Source organism: Protopterus annectens, chromosome 14.part0 (genome assembly GCF_019279795.1).
Source record: "Protopterus annectens isolate FY-2018-M chromosome 14.part0, PAN1.0, whole genome shotgun sequence".
Classification (NCBI taxonomy): domain Eukaryota; kingdom Metazoa; phylum Chordata; order Ceratodontiformes; family Protopteridae; genus Protopterus; species Protopterus annectens.
Genome location: NC_056748.1, coordinates 1,021,697,609 through 1,021,718,017, shown reverse-complemented (window position 1 = coordinate 1,021,718,017; position 20,409 = coordinate 1,021,697,609). Strand labels below are relative to the sequence as shown.

General features: G+C 40.7%; 1 protein-coding gene across 1 annotated transcript in view; it reads left to right on the top strand.

Moving 5' to 3' along the window:
- The window catches only part of HPS1 (HPS1 biogenesis of lysosomal organelles complex 3 subunit 1), a 946,304-nt gene that overhangs the window by 648,705 nt on the left and 277,190 nt on the right, over positions 1–20,409 (top strand). The window contains exons 13-14 of the mRNA XM_044056829.1: positions 2,486–2,522; positions 3,749–3,916. Of these exons, the coding sequence (XP_043912764.1) occupies positions 2,486–2,522; positions 3,749–3,916 (205 nt within the window). The remainder of the gene's footprint in view (positions 1–2,485; positions 2,523–3,748; positions 3,917–20,409) is intronic.

The window sequence follows — 20,409 nt, the reverse complement described above, 5'->3', positions numbered from 1 at the left end:
TAAAATAAATGAATGTACAGATAATGGAGTCAGCCTTGAGAATTAATGGACAGTTGATGGTGTAATGTGTTTTTTGTCTTGCGCATTTTGTTTAATTTAAAAATACAGTACTGTCTTCTCAACACCTAAATGTATACAACTTCTTTAATTCACATCCTGGTTTAAACCTAGACTTGGTTCAAGCCATCACGCACCAAATAAAAGCAAAAATAATTCTGGCTGGAGCAAATATCGGTGAAATTTTTGTGAAAAGGTTGGCAGACATTTATTGTATCTTTCTAAAAAAAAAAAAAAACTAACAAAAAAGTAGGTACTTATGTTTTAGCAGAAGGGAAGCAGGTGTATATAATATCTGAGCAAAATGTGCTACTTTTTTGTTCCACCATGGAGGTTGTCCTTTGTAATACTTATGCATTGGGAGGGGTGGTATCTTGTTTTGCAGTCTCTCTTTAGCCTGACTGAGAAGAATCATAGGTGTATACTAAGTTAATGACCACTTGGACCATTACAAGCCTAGCCCTGCAACCAAAATGCAGCCCACAAATTTGATTTATATACAGTGTTTTTTTTTGTCTGCCTCTGTATATCAGAGACATAGGCACCAGACCAGGGATGAATTTCCGATTACACCAATAACCAAAACACGAAACCAAACCACAAAACCTTCCTGATCTCAGAACCACCATGTGATGTAAAATAGTCACTTAAATTCCAACCAAACTAGTACTGTTCATAACGCTTCATTGATGAACAGACCAACAGAATAAATGTAAAATAACCTATTAGTTTTAATTCCCTTTTGGTTGGTGGTTCATTACATTCAGTAAATGTAAAATTCTCAGTTTTATTGTCAACAACCAGCTAAGCGTTTTCATCCCTTACTGTGTTGTGGGACTTGCCACAGTTGTTATAAACATTCTATATAGGAATTGCCTCTATTTCTTTATAGGTAAGATAGAGAGAGCATTTAAAGATAGAATTTATGAGCATTTCCATAACATTTAGAAAAAGGATCAGTGTAACACCTTATGGAGGCTTACAAATGAATGGGAGAGACAAATGAATGTTTTATAATAGCTGCCATCTTACAAGATATGAAGGGAGGACACTGGAAGCTTAAACTAGAAATCAGGGAGCAGCAGTGGCAACTAAGAACACATACCACTGGACCATGGGGTTTAAATTATTCATTGTCCATGGCATGTGTATTGAAAATGAAGTCTGTGGAGTTTTAGATAATCCGGAACAGCTGTATCCTCTGCAAGAAATACCAGTCTCTAAACCTTTCTGTTGGTGTTGCAGTAGACGTTTAGATCCCTGTAATAAGTATTTCTTATGCCAATTGACTTATTGATTTGTAGTAAATCCATCAGTATTTGGTCAGAGGATGCCTTGTATGCTGGACACAGATCACCTCTTAACAGTCTATAGGATACAGAGTATAGTGACAGGGCCTTGATATTATGTAGATATGAGATGTCTTTATTATTAATTCAACTGCATGAACATCTGGTGAAACAAAAAGAAAAATGTGTTAACAGAAAATTCCAGTTTAAAGGCTAAAACAGATATCTTAACACATTATAGTCATTTAACTTCACCACTTATTGGTTATACATGGCAGTTACATCATACTAACAAAATAAATGTATATTTCAGTTAGTGTTGATGTAGTCTGTTACCCCCTCCCCCATTGCGTGCTATCAGTCCTCCTGTAGCTTTATCTTACTTTTTTATCCCTTTTAGGCATGAGCTGGTCTCATGAGACATTTATAGACAGCTATGAGGACTTTTCTTAATTTTACACGGTATCCATTCTTCTTCAGTGGTTGACATGGGCCCTTGCAGTGCCAGCCCAGTGCCCAGCTCTGGCTACCTTACACACTCTGCTTGGTAAGTACTGTACATATTGTGCACCAAGTCCTGTATCCTGTTCTTCTTTAGGCAGGCAACCTCTTGTGTGCTATGGTAAATAATATGTCTGCCCTTCCCTTTCTGGGTGAGAAAAGGGTGACAAAATATTGGCTACATTGCTTTCACCCCCCCACCTCCCCAGTCATCTCTTGTAGTGAACATGATGTTAGTCAAACCATGTCATAGTCATGCCTTTAGGAATTGACTGCAGCATTTTCATTTTCGTCTGTGAATAGTATGCTTTAACTGCTGTAAAATTTAGGGTTTTATTTTCTTTGGGATATTTTTACCTATGGTCCCTTCTGTAAATGGACTGCCAGTATGACTAACCTAGTTAACAAACAAAAAAAATTGTAAAGAAGTAAAATAAGTATGAAAGAAGAAAATAGATATGCTTTTTGCTGATGTTTTGTATGCATAACTTACTTATAGGGCTTAGGTAAGAAAGGTGTAAACACAATCAGAATTGCTGTTTTACCATTTCCTGTTATTTCTGCCTAGTTTACAGACTGCATTCAAACTTTTTTTTCCTATTAGGTGAAATAGATACATCATCCACATCATCCGGCAGTTCATTCGTTTTCACCTTTACTGATCCAGATATTCAGGTGAGAATGACGTGCTGCGCTTGTGTAGTACAGAACAGCTCATTATGATAAGCCTTCATAGTTGAAATCTAGCATATAAATAAAGTAAATGCAGGGGCTCTCCTAAATTCTAATTTTGAATAACATTTTTGACGAGGGCAAAAATACTGGTGACTAAATGCCAGTACAGGTTGATAGTTCATAGGTGTTTACTAGGCTAACGACCACAGGGGCCTTTTTAAGCCTAGCCATGCATCTCAAACCTCTGACAAGTTCTGATACCCTTGATAAGTGTAAACATGGGCTTGGGAGATGAACCATTTACAGATTACCTCTGTCCATTGGAGACATAGGTGCCAAACCAGGAATGAATTTCTGATTTCCCATCCAGTTGTCCAAGTTGCACTTGAATTGGGTTAGTAAGGAACTCTGCTTCACATGTATGCGGAGCCTGTTCCATAGGTGGGTAGTCTCTAGGATACATACCTATCTTTCCAGCAGGTCCTGTTTATATCACAGGCAAGGTTTAAGTCTTTAGAACATGTAATTCTGGTGCTGTTTGTTTTGTGGATATGCAGGAGGTCCATCAGAGTGAGGTCTGACAATGCCCTGTATGCCAGGCATAGATCTCCCCTCAAAAGGCTGTAGGAGACAGAATACAGGGATAGGGCCTTGATATGGTCTGCACAGGGCATATTACGTATGCCCTATTTTCTTTTAGTGAGGAACCTTTGTGGGCATTCCAATTGTTGGATATGCCTGGTTAGTTACATACAAAAGGGGGGACATTGTGCTCAGTGATAGGTCTGATGAATGCTGATTACAGTAGAACACTGACTTCCTTGGACTTAGATCCCATATCTTTGTTTATATGTTGCGCAACATAGAATGATTTCCTCACCACTGTAGACATGTGATGTTCAAAGGCTTGATTATTGTCTATGTGTGCTCCTAAGTCCCTAACTACTGGGTCAACTCTAAGGGGTGTGTTGTCAATATGATGGTTACCAGGGATGGATGACTTCCCAAAGGATATTATTATGCATTTCTTAGCATTTAGTTTTAGTCCAAGGCTCTGACACCAGTTGTTTCTGTCAGCCCCTCCTGATAAATCTGCCAATAATTATACTACTAATGGGATATTCGAAAGTGGAAGTAAGTGGTGTTAGATATGTTTGCTTTGTGAAATTGGTGTTGGCCATATAAACCTGTTTAGTTTGTGTCTTTTGTAATATTTTTCTTTATAGGTAGCAGAAGACAGTCTTCAGAGTTTGGAATGTTCTTCAACTCTTCCAGTCATTCCTAGGAGAATTTTTTTGGATACTATGTTGAAAGAAGGTTTTTGTCCCATGATGCCTCACACCATGTACTGTATGTCACTGTGGCCAGGAATTTCTTTGGTGCTCCTTACAAAGGTCAGTTGCTTAAGTAGAGAAGTAATGCTAAAAAGCTTCAATATGCAAGCTAAACTGATCAGATGTCTTTTAAAGTACTTCAAAGTGCCCCTTATCAGCCTGGGTCATCCCATATTGATCTGATGCAAGTGAAAGGAGCCAATAAATTTGTAATTACAGCTCACAGAAAGATTCATGTTTATCAAGTCTGTTTCTGAATCCTGTTTCTGGGTGCTATAGCATTCATTTCAGAATTGGTAGACATTGTCACAGGGAATCATTTTGGATACATCAGTTGTATAGACATTGTGCACTTCCTTGTAAAATGCCTTAAATACACCACTTCAACAGATTCCACAAACACTAGGCCTGACTAATACAACACTGGATGTTTTAATTGTAGAAAATGCTAAGTCCTCTACGCCCAGTAAAGCAATCTGTTACAGTTAAGGCAACCATAATTGTAGCGTCTGAGCTAATTTCATCTTGAAAGTGCATCTTTCTTATTCTGAAATGCTTACTTCTTCATACTTGTGAACCATAGTCCTGACTGCCCCCCCCCCCCATGCAAAACTAGGACACCCATATCTAAACATCAGTATCAAAAGCTATATTGTGTGAAATTGTCGTATTGAGCACACTTTCTGTTCTTGCATATAGGGTACCAGAAACGTCATTTCTGTTATGTAGCTTTTCACATACCAGGTATCGGTTCTTTCAGATTTGGGCATAACGATGTCAAGCACCATTAGCATTTAGGTTTTGAGCCATTCTTATTCTGTAGGTGATCTAGTTTCAAATAGCAGATAAAGCGGGAACTGGCTGGGAAATAGTTATTGACCAACAGACAATGATCTTTCTCAAAAAGTGGTGGGGGGATTACCAATGTTAATGACTACCTCATAGTGGTGGATGATGGGGCAGAGTATGATGCAACCAAAATGCAACCGGATGGCAGCTAGTAAGGAGGAGGGTACATGTGTTTTATTTTGTGTTGCCTTGCATGCTGGCTTTCTTATGGAACATAGAATAACTTCACCACCTGAGTGAGGTACCAACCCTTTCCCAGTATGATGATATATCTGTAAAAGGGGGTGGATAGAGTATAACCATATTACTTAATGATCTAAGACAGAAGTAGAGGATAAGATAGGATAAGAGGACCAAAAATAATGAAAAAAATAGTGGTATTACTTTGTGTCATTTCGACCTTCAGCCCCCTACCACCAACCCATTGTTCCTCCATCTGTTACTGGATAAATTTACAATTCTCATTCTGCACCTGAGCACAGGATTGTGTGTGTCTGTGTTTTTGTGCATACAGCTGGCATGCTGTGAAGTCACACTGCTTTATGTGTGGTTTGACTCTCTGGCCTGCTTTGCAGTATACTCTTACATGTAGAATTCACGTTGTTAACTTCTCCAAAAATGGGTGTCTTTGCTTTAGCTGTTCACTGCCATCTTTGCAGGTAGCAAATAGTCACTGCATTATGTTTCACTCATGGCTAAAACCTCTGTGCAACCAGCACTGGAATAGTTCTCACTTTTTCATTTTACCCTAGATATAGGCAGCTTGGTTATTCTAAATTACAGCTTTGGCATGACATTAAATTTGTGAAAGGTCTTTTAAGGTTATGCTTTTATTGTCTGGTTTCCATTAGAGGAGCCATTTAGTCTCTGCTCAATCTGTGTCAAGTTCTTATTACACCAGAAGTAAAAATCTTGTATATTAGTCCAGATTTTTGTACTTGTAGCATTAGGTTAAAATTCAACACAGTAGTACACTGAACTCTCTAATGGTAGCTGTGTTTTGTAGCTGAATACTCAGTTGTTACTGCCTAAAAATTCTTAATTAAATCTCAAAGAAGACCTGAGATATCACATTTTATGTATAGGTAATAGAAACAGGGGTTCATATGGCTTCAATATCACAATCAGTCATTTTTTTATTATACTCTGTTTCCCTTGGAGGTCTTACATTTAACCTCTGCTCAGTGTCCCTATGTATAATAATGTATAATAATAGTAATGGTCTTGAATACATTTTTAGTGATTTATGATTATATAAAGTTAAATTCCTATCTGTTTCACCAGATTCTTGCAACATGTTATTGTTAAAATATCATGGTCTTAAACCACTGAAGTGGTGAGTCATATTTGATGTTGAGCTATACTGAGATCCTTATGAATAAGCTATCTTAAGTCCTCTTTGTAATGAACACTCTCTTGTTACTGCCTGAGAGCTTTGTAATAAAATCTAAAAGGAACCAGAAATATGGTTTTTTGTATGTAGATACTAAATATAGGGATTCGTAAGCTTTCACCATCACAGTGTGACATTTTTCTCCATTTCTATTAGAGATGTTGTACATGACTACTCAGTATTAAGAATATAGTAATGATCGGGTAAACCTCTTTTCTATGTTGGCTTTACATCAAAAGTCAATCTCCTATATAGTTCTCCTGACTAGGGAAGTTTTTGTCACTAAATTGTTACTGGCCTGTACCCACCAATTTCGACTCGTACAAGAAAGTACATTGCATGAAGATAAGGTTGTCTGTAACTGAGAGATATGGCATATTATTCTTAGAATTATGTCACAGTATGTATGGTTTCAGAGATTTGGACCTGCACTGTTTGGTACCAGAGTAGTTTTTACTGTTCATTTACCAAAAAAAAAAAAAAAAATACAGCTTTCATTTTTCAGGCTGATGAACTCCACAGTCTGTCACACTGTTAGTTTGTCATTATGAAATGAAAAAAATATATATATACGTTCTCTCAGAAAAAAAGTAATATTTTGTATATGTACGTTATAACCAAAACACTTTTTACTTTCCCTGAAAGGCTTGGACATATTTTGTGATTCTGCTCTCTGTTTTCCTTAACTGCTGTTAGACCATGGATTATGCAGTATGTAGCTGACTGTTCAGGGCTCTTATCCTGAAAAATTCATACAAATTCCTTAAATTAATAAAGTGATATTCCCCAGAATTCAATAAAGCCTACATAGTAGTTTTTCACTGTGTGCATGTTGTGGTGCGATGTGCACACCGGAGCAGACAATTTTAGATTCAATAAACACCTTGTAGAGGCACGCATCCCCATGCAAACAAGGTAAGCACTGAAGCATGCTAATTACAGCATAAGTAACTGAATTGCATGCTAATCAACCAATTCAGTGTGGTGGAGCTATTTAACAAGATATAAAGCATCCATGTAGATTCTGTGCTGTTTTTCCTGTGAAAACAAGCACAGAAAGGAGTCTACATGGACAGAATGTTGGGGTATGCTGCTGCTTTAATTTATTTGTATGTGCTACAGGTTAAAGCCAATACTGTTGCTGCTGCTAATAGGCCTAGGCTAAGAAGGAGAAGAGTTTTCAGGCCCTGTTTAACTTATCATAACCTACATGATGAAATTGTAGAGCTCTATAGGTGGGGGGGGCAGGGAGACAGTACAGGAACTCTGCGACCTCTGCAGTCCTCACCTCTGAGCAGAGCCATCCAAGGGGAACCATGCCAGTGAAGACAAAGGTATGTATCCTAGCTACAGGTACCTTTCAGAGACCAATAGGGGACATGCTGGGGGCTGTCACAGGCATCAGCATCCTGGATCCTCCACCAGTTCCTGAATGCTATGCTCCAACATGCCAGTGACAACATACATTTTCCCCGTAATTTTGAGGAGAGGACCAGAAAATTGTAGGAGCTCTACCGTGTGGCACACTACCCTGAATTAGTGTGTTCCATAATTTGCACACATATAGAAATGAAGGCATCACCCTGGAAACAGGGTAAGCTCTACATTAACAGAAAGGGCTACCACTCTATCAACTGCCAGGTTGTTTGTAATGCCAGGGGAATCATTTTGAACGTGTATCCTGGCAACCCTGGCAGTTAGCACAACTGACATATCACATCTTCCAATTGTACCAGATGTTTGCTAGGGGGATATCCCACAGGGTGATTTACTGGGGATGCAGGCTATACACTGGAACTGTGGCTGACCCATCAGAAATGCGCACACACCCATGAAAGAATGCCATAATGAGGCACACGCTCAAACCAGAAATTATTATAGTGTGCGTGTTTGGGGTGCTGAAGTCACTGTTCTGGTGTTGGATACATCTGGGGGGTCCTGATATACAGTCTACGGACAAGTACAGAAATATTCAAAGTATGTGCCATGCTACTCATCATAATCCTGAGGAAACGGCTTCAGCAGGATCAGCAGGCGGAAGGGGCACACATCCCATCAGCATTGCCACGGTCACCACAGCCACAGGCAGATGGAGAGTCAGAGGGGGAACCTCCGGCTGTTGTGGTTGTAGGCAGACGTAGGAGTGCTCAGTATGCCCTTGCATTGGCCCAAGAGAACACCATAGCACACTCACCACCTATGTGCCTAGAACCTTCCTCCTACTCACATACATATAGTACCACTGATGCCAGGCAACTCGTGCAACCACTACCTTGCTAAATATTGGCTGTGCATTGCTTGCATCAGACACATTCAGCTCTGAACTACAGTCATGTCAACTATTGCATTTAAAAGGTATGTCTAGAACCTGGAATGTGTTGTGTAATAATATGAGTGGCATGTCCTTGTATCACACTAATTGGTATTGTAAACAAGTAAAAGGTGGGAGATTGGTACAGTAATGATCATAACATGTAACAGAGACTTGTGTGACTTGTATGTTTTCATTATTAAGTAGAATGCCTCAGGCATCAAAGATTCACACAGTCATACCCCTTAAAAGTGATGGTCACTGCATGGCCCAATTTAGCACCATACATTTGTAATGGAAATTCATTAAAGTGAGAAGTTAGAAAGTAATGATACACATTGCAGTTTCTGACTTAACAACCCTCACAAGATGAGTCACAATAAGGTTGAGAAATTTTGATGCTGTCAGTTGTGTAACTTTCCAAGACCAATATAAGTTAAAGGTGACATTAGCAGTTTAACACCACAAATGCAGATATACTAAGCACTTTAAGTCAGCTATACATTCTGAGCATCAGACACAAAGCTTATGTATCCCCGAATCCAAAAGGTAGAAAAACAGGATGTGGCATAGTTATCACTTGCACAGGGTGTTGTGTTGGGGGAGCAGGATGCCTAGTGTGACGCAAAAGATGAATGAGTGTGTGTGAGTAAGACAGAGAAGCAGGCAAACATCTGGATAAAACCACAAATGGCCAGTGAAACAAAATGAGTTCTAAGCTGCATGGCTGAACCATGTAACTTTTGTGTGAGTGTCTGTAGAGGTCATCCACGTGGAATTAGTGTGCGAGTCTGCATGGACACAGCCGAGCTCTGTGCTGGCTCTACATCTTGGTATGTCAGATAGGTGTGAGCCATGCATGGTAGAGGTGGCAGTTCATTGTTGTCTTTCCCGAACACAAGTACTGGCTCTGCCAGGAGTTGTACTAGCATATCCATGCCCACGGTCAGATGCACTGCTGCTTCCTGAACATGACCGATGCCTTCTGGATAAGCTTCCTTCACAGGGACACCTAGGACCGTGACCCCATGGCCTACCACGTCTGGGTGTTATCATTACACACACTGGTGCAGTGGAAGGAATGCCACTGTGAGAGTGATCAGGCACAGCCACGTTGGCTGACAGCAGATGATGTGCCTGACCTATGGTCATGAGGATGCCGTTCCCCTCTCAGCAGACTTTCCATCACAGATGATGCACATACTATGACACACACTGCTTGTTCTGTATTATTCACCTGATCCATGGAATCAGCAACACAGTGGAGGCAGTCACACATGTCAGCCAGTGCCACATCTACAACCCTGAGAATTTGTCTGGAACACCTATGGAAATGTACCTGGGCCTCTATGATGGCCATAAACATATGTTGAATGGCACGGGAAGAGACACCTGCACCAGGTGGAGGAAGGGCAGCAGGCCCCCTCTGAGCACCCAATGTGGCCCTCACCCACACTTTAGCTATGGCCAGACAGACTCAAAAGACATCAGAGCTGCAGTAGCCATACTTCCTTGATCAATAGCCTCACCCTCGACCTGTCCAGTATATATGGGGTCACTGGAATGGGTAGATGTAGGATTGTTGGTTGTGTCTGGAATTGCAGGGTGTGGGTGTATGTCAATCTCGGTGTCAGGTTCAACCTGTTCACCCCCTGACTGTGCCTCATTTTGGCCACCATCATCATCGGGTCTGTTGATACACTGACATCAGGTGGCAGAGGACCCGCATTTTCACTGTTAGGATTACCCATGATAAAAAGCAAGAAACACAGCACAAAATTAATACGTACACTACTGTAGTCCAATATATGCAAACAAACAGTGATGCCACTGTTACGGACAGTGCAGCAATATGCATAACAGGCCTGACATCTACAGCACACACTAAAATATTTATTTCAATTGCTCAGCAATACTGACATAATGTTTTGCTTACCATCTGCAATCCGAATAGGCCTGGAAGAAGTTAAGCGAGGTAAGGAACATCATCACAATTAAAAGTAACACATCTGGTAATACTTTTACCCCTTTACATGTCCATGAACTATGCTTTCAACAAGAATGTGGCTGTAAACTCAAACCTATGCTAATAACTGTAGCAATCTTTAATCCCCTCCCCAAAAAATGCATGTGACACAGAAGTAGTGTATTGATTTCAGTTATTTTACTATACAACAGTATTCAGTGGTTGAGATACCAAAGTCTTACTTGGATAATCCTCCTGGAATGTGCTTGCTGTCCCTGATACTTTTGCTCGCACATTCAGGACAATGCTGTATTGCACTTTTCTGTGAGCTGTCTGGATCCCTGTTGGCCAGGAACTCTTCATTGGGTATTAGTGGTGATTCCCTAGCAAGCCCTCCCCTGGTAACCATCACATCACAGCCCACTGTAGCTGCTGTCCTCTATGCAGATATGATCAGTGGCCCTGTGGTGCACCTACTTGTATGTCCTGCTCCGGCCACCCATGGCATTCAGACTAGCAACTATCTGTTGCCAAATATGCATCCTACATGCCATATTACCCAATCCCCTTTCCAGCAGAAAAGCACCATGTTGCTTAAAGGCATCCACTATGACCTGTTTCTCAGCATCAGTGAAGGGGGTCTCCAAGGATTGACACACCTGGGTGGCATACTCCTAGGTATCCTAAAAGACAACAGAAGGATAATACACGCAGGTATCATATAAGTACTGAATAATTGTTTCCAGATAAAACAGAAAAGGTAGCCAGTCAGTGCCCCCCCCCCCCCCATAGAAACATACAACACTCTGCATATGTGAAATACAAGCAACAGGCAGAATGCAAAACAGAGAGTAACAAGAGAAACATATCCTTTTTTGTGCCATAACAGTAACTCACATTTGTTCCCCCAAAAGAACAGGAAAACGTCACATTGTGATAACAAACCATCTTTGAACTGATACACTTGCTATCAAAGGAACTGTCCCAGAAACATTTGTATATATTTATCATGCAGCATTCCATTTTCATGTATTTGCAATCATGTATACATCCTGAAATGGCTTGGTAAACATGCCAATGACGTCAGTACATTTCTAGTTCATACAGTTAAGTGTAAAAGGATTTGCGTCACGTTTTTCTTAAATGTATTTATTTATTTTATTTGCAGTTGGTTAACCAGGATAGTCCATTGGGCCAATAAGAACCTGTTTTCAATGGAGTCCTGGGGAGAAAAGCTCCAAGACAAAAATATTACAGCAGTTACAATTAAATTTTAGGTTACATTAAGTACAATAAACAAATATTCCATTTGTAAATATTCAGTTTCTTGAAATAGAATAGTACACTTAGAGAATTATAAGAAGCTATTTACAATTGGCTTAGTATTTGCTGGATGCAAATATGAAATTAGAGTCTGGAATAAATGAGATAGTTGCCTGTAGGAAGAGGAGAACAGGCTATGTGGGGTGGGAGCAGGAGCATCCCCACTTGTATGTTAGATGTGAGTGAAGTGATTTTTTAAAGGAAGAGAGGTTTATGGTGGTACGGATGGAGGGAGGGATGAAGTTCCATAGGCGTGCCAGGGCAAAGGACAGGAGGTTTTGTCCTGGTGGATGAAGAGGCTTGTACAATTCTATTAGGTTTTGGTTGCTGGATCTCAGGAGCCTTTTTGGATGGTGCATTTTGAAGGTAGATGAGAGGGAGAGGTGAAAAATGAGTTTGTGTGCATAAGTAAGTTGAGTATAGGTGAGATAGTTGGGTAGTTCTAGCCAGTTTAGTTTGTGGAGAGATGCACAGTGGTGGGTTGGTGTTGTGGCTAGTGGCGAATTTGGCAATTTTATTATAACAAGAGGACAGTTTTGTCTTGAGAGAGGGTTGTAGGTTTGTTAAGAGAGGGGCACCATAAAGGAGGGAAGGATGAGAAATGTAGTAGAGAGAGTGAATTTAGTAGATGCGGTGAGGTAGTGATTATGGTGGTAGAGCATGCCAAGTTTTTTGTGTTTTTTTATGTTTAGTTGTAGATGGGAACTGAATTTAACCTGGTCATTGATGTGGACCCCTAATAGTTTGGTTTCAGATACCAGTTCAAGAGGTGTGTTGTTTTGGCTAGTGATGGAGAATAGGTTTCTATCAATGGTGGTGGTTTTAGAGGGGGGTAAATACCATGAGCTTGGGAGAATAGGTTTCTATCAATGGTGGTGGTTTTAGAGGGGGTAAATACCATGAGCTTGGTTTTTGATGCATTGAGTGCTAGGTGATTGTCTTTCATCCACTGTTCTGTGGTAGAGAAGGTGTTTTGAGTAAGCTTTAAGAGACTGGGGATGGATGTGGCAGCACAGATTATAGTTGAATAGTCTGTGTATTGAATAAGGTTAGCAAAAGGGATTGAGCAGAAGAAATCATTTATGAATATATTGAAGAGGAGGGGACCCAATATGGAATCCTGGGGGACACCAGTGGGGGTGTTACGGAAAGAGGAGATGGTCTTTTTTCCACTTGACTACTTGTTGCCTGTTGGGTAGCTGATAAACCAATTGAGAGAGGAAAGGGATAGGTTTAGTTTAGGAAGTTTAATAAGAGGGTTGTGAGAGATGTTATCGAAGGCCTTAGAGAGGTCAAGTAGGAGGCTAGATGCAGTTAAGCCAGAATCCCTGGCTTTATTCACTGTTTCCAGGAAAGATAGGAGGGCATTCGTAGTGCTGTAACCAGGAACAATTCAAACTAACACCACCAAAAACAAGTGAAAATGGAAACAGAAAACAACAAGGAGCTTGATATCGAAGAGTGTAGGTCAATCCTTTAATCCACAGTTTAGCGCTTTCAACTGGAACACCCCAGTCTTCTTCAGAACTGATAAAAACATATACCTGTACAGGTATATATAGTCATGAAAAATCAATTAGTAAAAAAAACCGCCATAATATGATATTGTGATGTATATCTTTAAGAGTTTTGGCGGTTTTTTTTACTAATTGATTTTTCATGACTATATATACCTGTACAGGTGTATGTTTTTATCAGTTCTGAAGAAGACTGGGGTGTTCCAGTTGAAAGCGCTAAACTGTGGATTAAAGGATTGAACTACACTCTTCCGTGTACGAGCTCCTTGTTTTTCGTAGTGCTGTGACTGGGTCTGAATCCATGTTGGGTGGGAGTTAATAAGTTATTATCTATGAGATAGGGAAGGAATTGAAGAGAAGATTTTCTAGGAGTTTAGAGATGGGAGAGAGGATGGCGATGGGATGAAAGTTTGTAATGTTGTTATTGTCTCCTTTGTGCAGGGGTATGATCGCCTTTTTCCAGAGTTGGGGTACAAAACCTTCTTGGATAGAGCGGTTGATTAGGATACTGATGGGGGAGGCATTGGCTTCAGCAGCTATGCTAAGGAAGGATGAGGGAATGTTATCGGGGGCACTGGAGCATGGTTTTAGCTTTTGCAGGAGTTTTTTATGGTAGAAGTTGGAATGGGTTTTATGGAGAATGGTGGAGGTTGGGATGAGTGTGTATGACTGTGTGGAGGTGTGGGGGTGACGAGAGGAGAGGCAGAAGTGGGGGGGTGAAGTGTTATTAGAGAAGGATGAGGTTAGTTTGGAAATATAGTATATGAAAAAAAGAGTTAAATTGGGTGGCTAGATCTATATCTAATGCATTTGGATCAGGGCATTTCTGTTGTGCCGGCTTTTAGGAGGGTAGTGATACCTTTCCAGAATTTTTGTGAATTGGTTTTATGGTTGTTTTAAAGTAAGGAGAAGTAATTCTGTTAGTCTGCTGTAATAGCTTTTTAACTCCGTTGCGGAGTGTTTTGAACTCATTAAGGTTGGTGGGAGTTTTGTTTCTTGGTATTGCGCTTTCTCTCTAAGGCGCATGGCAGTTAGTGTGTTTTTGGTTAGCTATGGGGCACTTTTGTTTCTTATTCTTTTGGCTTTTAAGGGGGGCATAGGTATCTAACAGTTTTAGGAAAGTTGAATTGAAGTGGGCAACAGAATTTTCCAGGGATAGAGTCTTACGCGGGTTCCAGTTTAGTGATTTAAGGGAGTCATGGAAGGCTTTGGGGTTGAAGTTTTTTTGGTAGCAAGTGGTGACGTAATTGTGAGTTAAATGTAAGAGTGAAGGAAGACGCCTTGTAAAGATGGGGAGGTGGTCACTGAGGGAATCTGGAAGAGTCCCACTGTCAGGGTAGTAGTGGGGGTGAGAGACTAAAATCCAGTCTAGGGTGCTACCACTGGAGAAGTCTTTAGCGGGCCTGTTTATGGAGTTGATGAGCTGAGAGTAATTATATAGGTTAATGTTTAGGGGGTGTGAAGGGACTGAATGGAAGACAAGTTAATGTTTGTGTCTCCCAGGATTATAGTTTCATTGCTGATATTAGTAGAAAGCCAGGAGAAGTACTGAGATATTGTCTCCAGGGGGAATGTAAAGGGAGGCTATGCATATGTGTTTGATATTTAATTGAAGTAGAGCTAGAATTAATTCTGCGTTGGTGAATTCGGGAATGGGTTTATTATAGGGAGTAATGGATATGGAGGATGAGTGGAGTAGAGCTAATCTGCCACCCTCTCTGTGGGCCCTTTCTTTTCTGATGATGGAGTAGTTAGGTGGTAGTATTTCAGCATCTTTTATATGAGGTTTTAACCAGGTTTCCGAGATAGCTAAGATGTCAGGTTTGTTGTAGAGTAGCCAGGCATGCAGGTTGGGAATTTTGTTAGCTATACTTTGGACATTTAGAGAAGCTGGAAGGATGGATTTGGATGTAGAGGAAGAGATGTTTGGGCCAGGGTTAGGGTGTATATCTCTAGATAAAAGAATAGTTGTTAGATGTTGGATTATACTAAAGTGGTGTTTGGATTGCTTTGTTTCTAGGTTGTGTATTAGATTTGTGAAGGTTTTGGAGGTTAGAGGGGGCTGGAGATTTTGCAAGGAGTGATTAGTTTGTAGTGGAAAAATAGATAGTTGTTAATAGGTCAATATCCCCCAGCCTGTATCCTAAATGAGTATGAGTGTATTGTGGGGAGTGAGTTGGTTATATGAAGAAATGATGAGTGGGTAGTAGTGCTGAGCTTTGTGAGGTAGTAGATGTAGATAAGGTTCAGAAGTAGTAGTAAAATAGAGAAGGATGTCTGTTTTGTAAGCATGTTGAGATTTAGATAAGGTAGATGTATGGTGTTGAGAAAGATATAGGAGTAGGTATTGCCTTATAAAGGTGGGAGGGATGGATGGGGGGTGATGGTGTGTAGGGGAGGGAGTAGGAAGTGAGGGATAGTGAAAGGGGTGGAGTTTAATAGGTAGGGAGGTAGTAGGAGTGGTTATGTGAGTACAAGCATAGAAACCATGGGGTGGGTGGGAATTGGGGGTAGGGTATGGGGAGCAGAGTGAGCCCGCAGGGCGAACGGAGCGGGTTAGAGCAAGTGAAGGAAGATTCTGCAGAGAGAGTCTGTGTGTAGCAGAATTCCTGTGGTGCTCGTGGAAGTAGCAGGTGAGTAGGTTGTGATAATGCAATTATGTGGGAGTTAAGAGATAGTAGAATGAAAAATGAGATGAGTAGTTGGATGGAGGGGGAAGACACACTGAAGAGTAGTGTAATGTAGTAGGAAGATTAGAAAGAGATCAAGTATGGGAAAAAGGTGGGGTAAAGGATGCAGAAATGGCCTTGGTTAGAGTGTCACCTAGTGGGCAAAGAGTTAAGTATAGTAATAGGTAGCTATGGCAAAGATAGCTGGTAGAGCTGGATTCAGTAGTAGTCAAAGGAGATAAGGTCAGTATTAAGGGGGTAGGGAGAGGTATGGCTGCTGGGTTCCTGGCTCAGTCACTAAATTACATACAAGACTAGGTAATTACAAAAAGGTCAGCTTAGCAATTAGGCTTAAGGAAGAACATACTTTCATATCGTATTCGCTTAGGAACTGGGAGTTTGTTCTAGGCGATAGGTTTCTTTGAGCTGACGCTGGAGTGTCAGAAAGTAAATGGAAGGGGTCCTTAAAGACCAGGCAAGTAGGTTCCCAATTCTTAGTGCAGGAGGAGGTAGAAAGCTATGAAGGTTAGAGAGAGAAAACAAAAGCATAATTAAGTGTTAATGCAGCAGGAATATCAAATGTGCTCAATAACAGTCAGGGTGAAGACAAAGATTATTACAGTGATAATGTGTACCTTGGATGCATACACTTTTGAGAATATTAAAATGTTACATTCTGAGCTAGCACCTGACATACACTTATATCCCTTTAAAACATTTGGTTGTTTTTAGAGAGCTGTGGTGGCAACTGATGAACAAGCAGTTCTATACAGGGATATGAGAACGATGGGGTATTATTAGTTTCCCACCGGTAAAAACAGTTATGAGAAAACAAAGTAGGTAACAAATCTTAGTCATTGTTATAGTACAGTGAGCTAGTAGGCAAGCAGTGAAATGCAACAAGCCCAATTACGTGTACCCTATGAAGCTATACTGAAAGTAAGCAGCAGATATTCAAAAGGACAAGGTGCAAGTAACAGCCACTAAAAATTATTACTCCCACTAAGAGCTTTGCCGCCTGCTTTAAGCCCAGACTGCTTGCTCACTTTACAAATAGGATTAAAAGTATTTTTGTTTAGTCCAGTATATGACTTAGTCTAACTCTACAGAATCCCAGAGTGGTTAAGGTTGAATTAATAGGCTTACTAATTTTCAGCTGCAGTTGGTTCACTTAATAGGCTTATTGGGTACAATTACTAAACATAATACTTTTCTGTTGGATGGATATTACCAGTTTCCCCTTTTAGGAAGGTAGCAGTAGTGCATCGGCCATAATATTTCCATAGTTTCACAATGAGAGTACAAAACTAGGATCCACGTGGTGAAAACAGAAATAAAAGAGCGAGCTCCAAGACAACCACTTAATTAGGTGTTCCTGATTAAAAAAACAGACAAGAAATGGCCTTTATGCATAGAGTAAACCACCCCCCAACAATACTAGTACAGCCAGACCTATAGAACACGCTTTATATGAGCCGATCGCTATAAGCAACAAGCTAATTTTAACATTTGGAAACATTTACCGACCAGAAGGCTAGGTATTCACAGAAAAACACCTACAAAGTAACTCAGTCGCTGATAGTTATCGGCATACATCTGGCCAAGCGCTATCACTCTAAAATATAGTGCACAGTTTAGAGGTAAGAAAAGGCTATTACACTACATAGAATACAGCTCTGCTCAAATATATATTTGTTTACCCCTGCTCAAATATATATTTGTTTACCCATGCTTAAAGCCAATATTAAGCAGTAACCCCACTAAGAAGCCAAAACAGAAGGTCTGTATTCTGCTGTCACTGAGAAAAATGTGGCGTTCCCAGAACGAGCAGAGTGGCGTGCTGAACACCCACATGGGAGGCACTTAATCCAGGTAGCCGTTTATGCACATAACCATAAGCAATTGTTGCAGATACACATAATACAAATCTCCTCACTCACTTAATACGGTAGGCAGGATAGAACAATTCACCAAATAACAGCTTGGACAACTTTTAACAACCACATGTTATTTAAATAAACATTGCTGTAACTTACAGTAGAAGAGTTCCTCTGGGGCAGGGACTCACAGCAACTGGGGCAAAAGCAGGAAATATAAAGATGGCGCCATGTAGGGCTTCCCAACTAAATGCTTTTTGGGGAGGATATGAGGTAGGGAAGAGGAAGAGACAGGGAAAAGGGTGGGCAGGTAGAATTAGGGAGGAGCAAAGACACTAGTAGGGCGCTCAACCAAAGTGGAGTATCCAATAATAAAACGTTAGGGTGAGAGAGAGAGAGAGAGGGGAAAGGCAATAGGCAGGTAAGAGATATTCAATGCATGTATGAAAGGGGGAAGAAGAGTAGAGAGGGCAAAGTAAGAAGGACTAATCGGGTATTAGAGCAAGTGAAGGAAGATTCTGCAGAGACAATCTGTGTGTAGCAGAATTCCTGTGGCACTTGTGGAAGTAGCAGGTGAGTAGTTTGTGGTAATGCAATTTTGTGGGAGTTCAGGGATAGTAGAGTGAAAAATGAGAAGAGTATAGTTGGATGGAGGGGGAAGATGCACTGAAGAGTAGTGTAATGTAGCAGGAAGATTAGAAAGATAGAGATCATCAAGTATGGGGAAAAAGTGGGGTAAAGGATGCAGCAATGGCCTTGGTTGGAGTGCCACCTAGTGGGCAAAGAGTAAAGTACAGTAATAGGTAGCTATGGCAGAGATAGCCGGTAGATCTGGCTTCAATAGTAGTGAAAGGAGAGAAAGTCAGTATTAAGGGGGTAGGGAGAGGTATGTCTGCTGGGTTCCTAGCTTGGTCGCTAAATTACATACAAGACTAGGTAATTATAAAAAGGTCAGCTTAGCAATTAGGTTTAGGGAAGAACATACTTTCATATTCACTTTGGAACTGAGAGTTTGTTCTCGGCGGTAGGTTTCTTTGAGCTGACACTGGAGTGTCAGAAATTAAATGTAAGGGGTCCTTAAAGACCAGGCAGGTAGGTTCCCAATTCTTAGTGCAGGAGAGGAGTTAGAAAGTTTCAAAAACATAAAAAACAATATGTAATGAAAAATATGTAATAAAAAATATGAATAAAAAATATGAATGAAAAAAATATATACAGAAATAATTAGATAAATACTATTTAACATAATATTATAAACATCCTTTTTAATTACAATGCTTGCTTATATGGCTTTATCAAGATGCACTCATATGTTTTTGCATCTATCTACTATTCATGGATATGCATACATAATGTTTTTAATATGTTTTAATGAGTTATACACCTTTAAGATGTTGATGGAATTTTGGCGCCTTTATGTTTGTTTATTTAAAGCAGTGATTTCTGATGCTTTATGTGATAAGGTCTGAAGAAGCTAATGCGAAAGCGCTAACCTGATTTTATTAATAAATCTGCCTTCTTATAAGTTCTGCCTGTTTTTGGATTATTATCTTCACTAGCCGTTGGATTTAGTTAACCTCTGAGACTGTGCTTTTTTGAATCCTCCATTGCTTTGCTCAGCGGCGTTTTAGTTTACTTTACATTTTTGTATCCGAAGTAGTTAACTTCATTTGATCATCAACCTGTGGGTTTCGGATCAGACATGGTTACCCATACTACACTGCAACCTCCTTTTAACCCCCCAGATCTCGTTTTCCACGGCTTTGCCAAGACGTGATCTCTGAGCTCCAGGCAGGTAGAGTAGGGTTTCCTTCTTTAACTGTTCAAACGTTCGTTAGTGTGCGTATGTCGTGTTTGCTTTTCCCTTTCTATTCTCCCCCCGGGTTTTCCGTCAGAAAAAAAAAAAAAAGTAAACTTGGTGTTTTTTTAGTTATTGTAGGCCTCCCTTTCCCGCCTTTACTATGTGTTTGTGTTTACAGGTAGGGTTTTAGTTAGCCTTATTTGTTGTTGTGGGGGTTGGGATGTCGGACCCACAAAAGCCGACTTTCTCCAAATGCACAGTGTGGCCATAAGTTGTCCCTGGCTGATGGCCACACTCTGTGCGTCATGTGTTTGGGAGTTCCCCACCTTTCTTCCGGCTGCAGAATATGTGCAGCCTTTAATCTGTGGGCCCTATGGGGCCGCAGGACTAAGTTAATTTTGGCTGGGCTTCTCCCGGCAGAAACTACTACTTCTCCTTCCTCTATGGCCATGGCTGTGGCCGTATCAGCTTCAGCTTTTCCTCCCCTGTCCGTGACTCACACTCCCATTTCAAAACAGGGTGACAAAGAGGCCAGGAAGGATGAGCAGAGAGAGAGAGAGAGAGAAATGGGGGGGTCGTAAGAGACCAGTGGATCCGCTGGATCTTTCGGGTCCTCCTGTTATAAAGTGGTCACTGCCCCAGACAAGACTCCTAAGCCTTCTTTCCCTCGGCTCTGATCCCCTAGATTTTCGCCGGAGGTTCGGCCTGCTTCGAGGTCGTCCTCTCTTCGGCCCTCTCGGTCATTGTCGGTAGCATCCTCCAAATTTACAAGAAGCCTCTCGGAGGCTGACATGGACCAGATGATGAGAAGATTTATACAGACTCTGTTGCAGATGGGAGTGTTGCT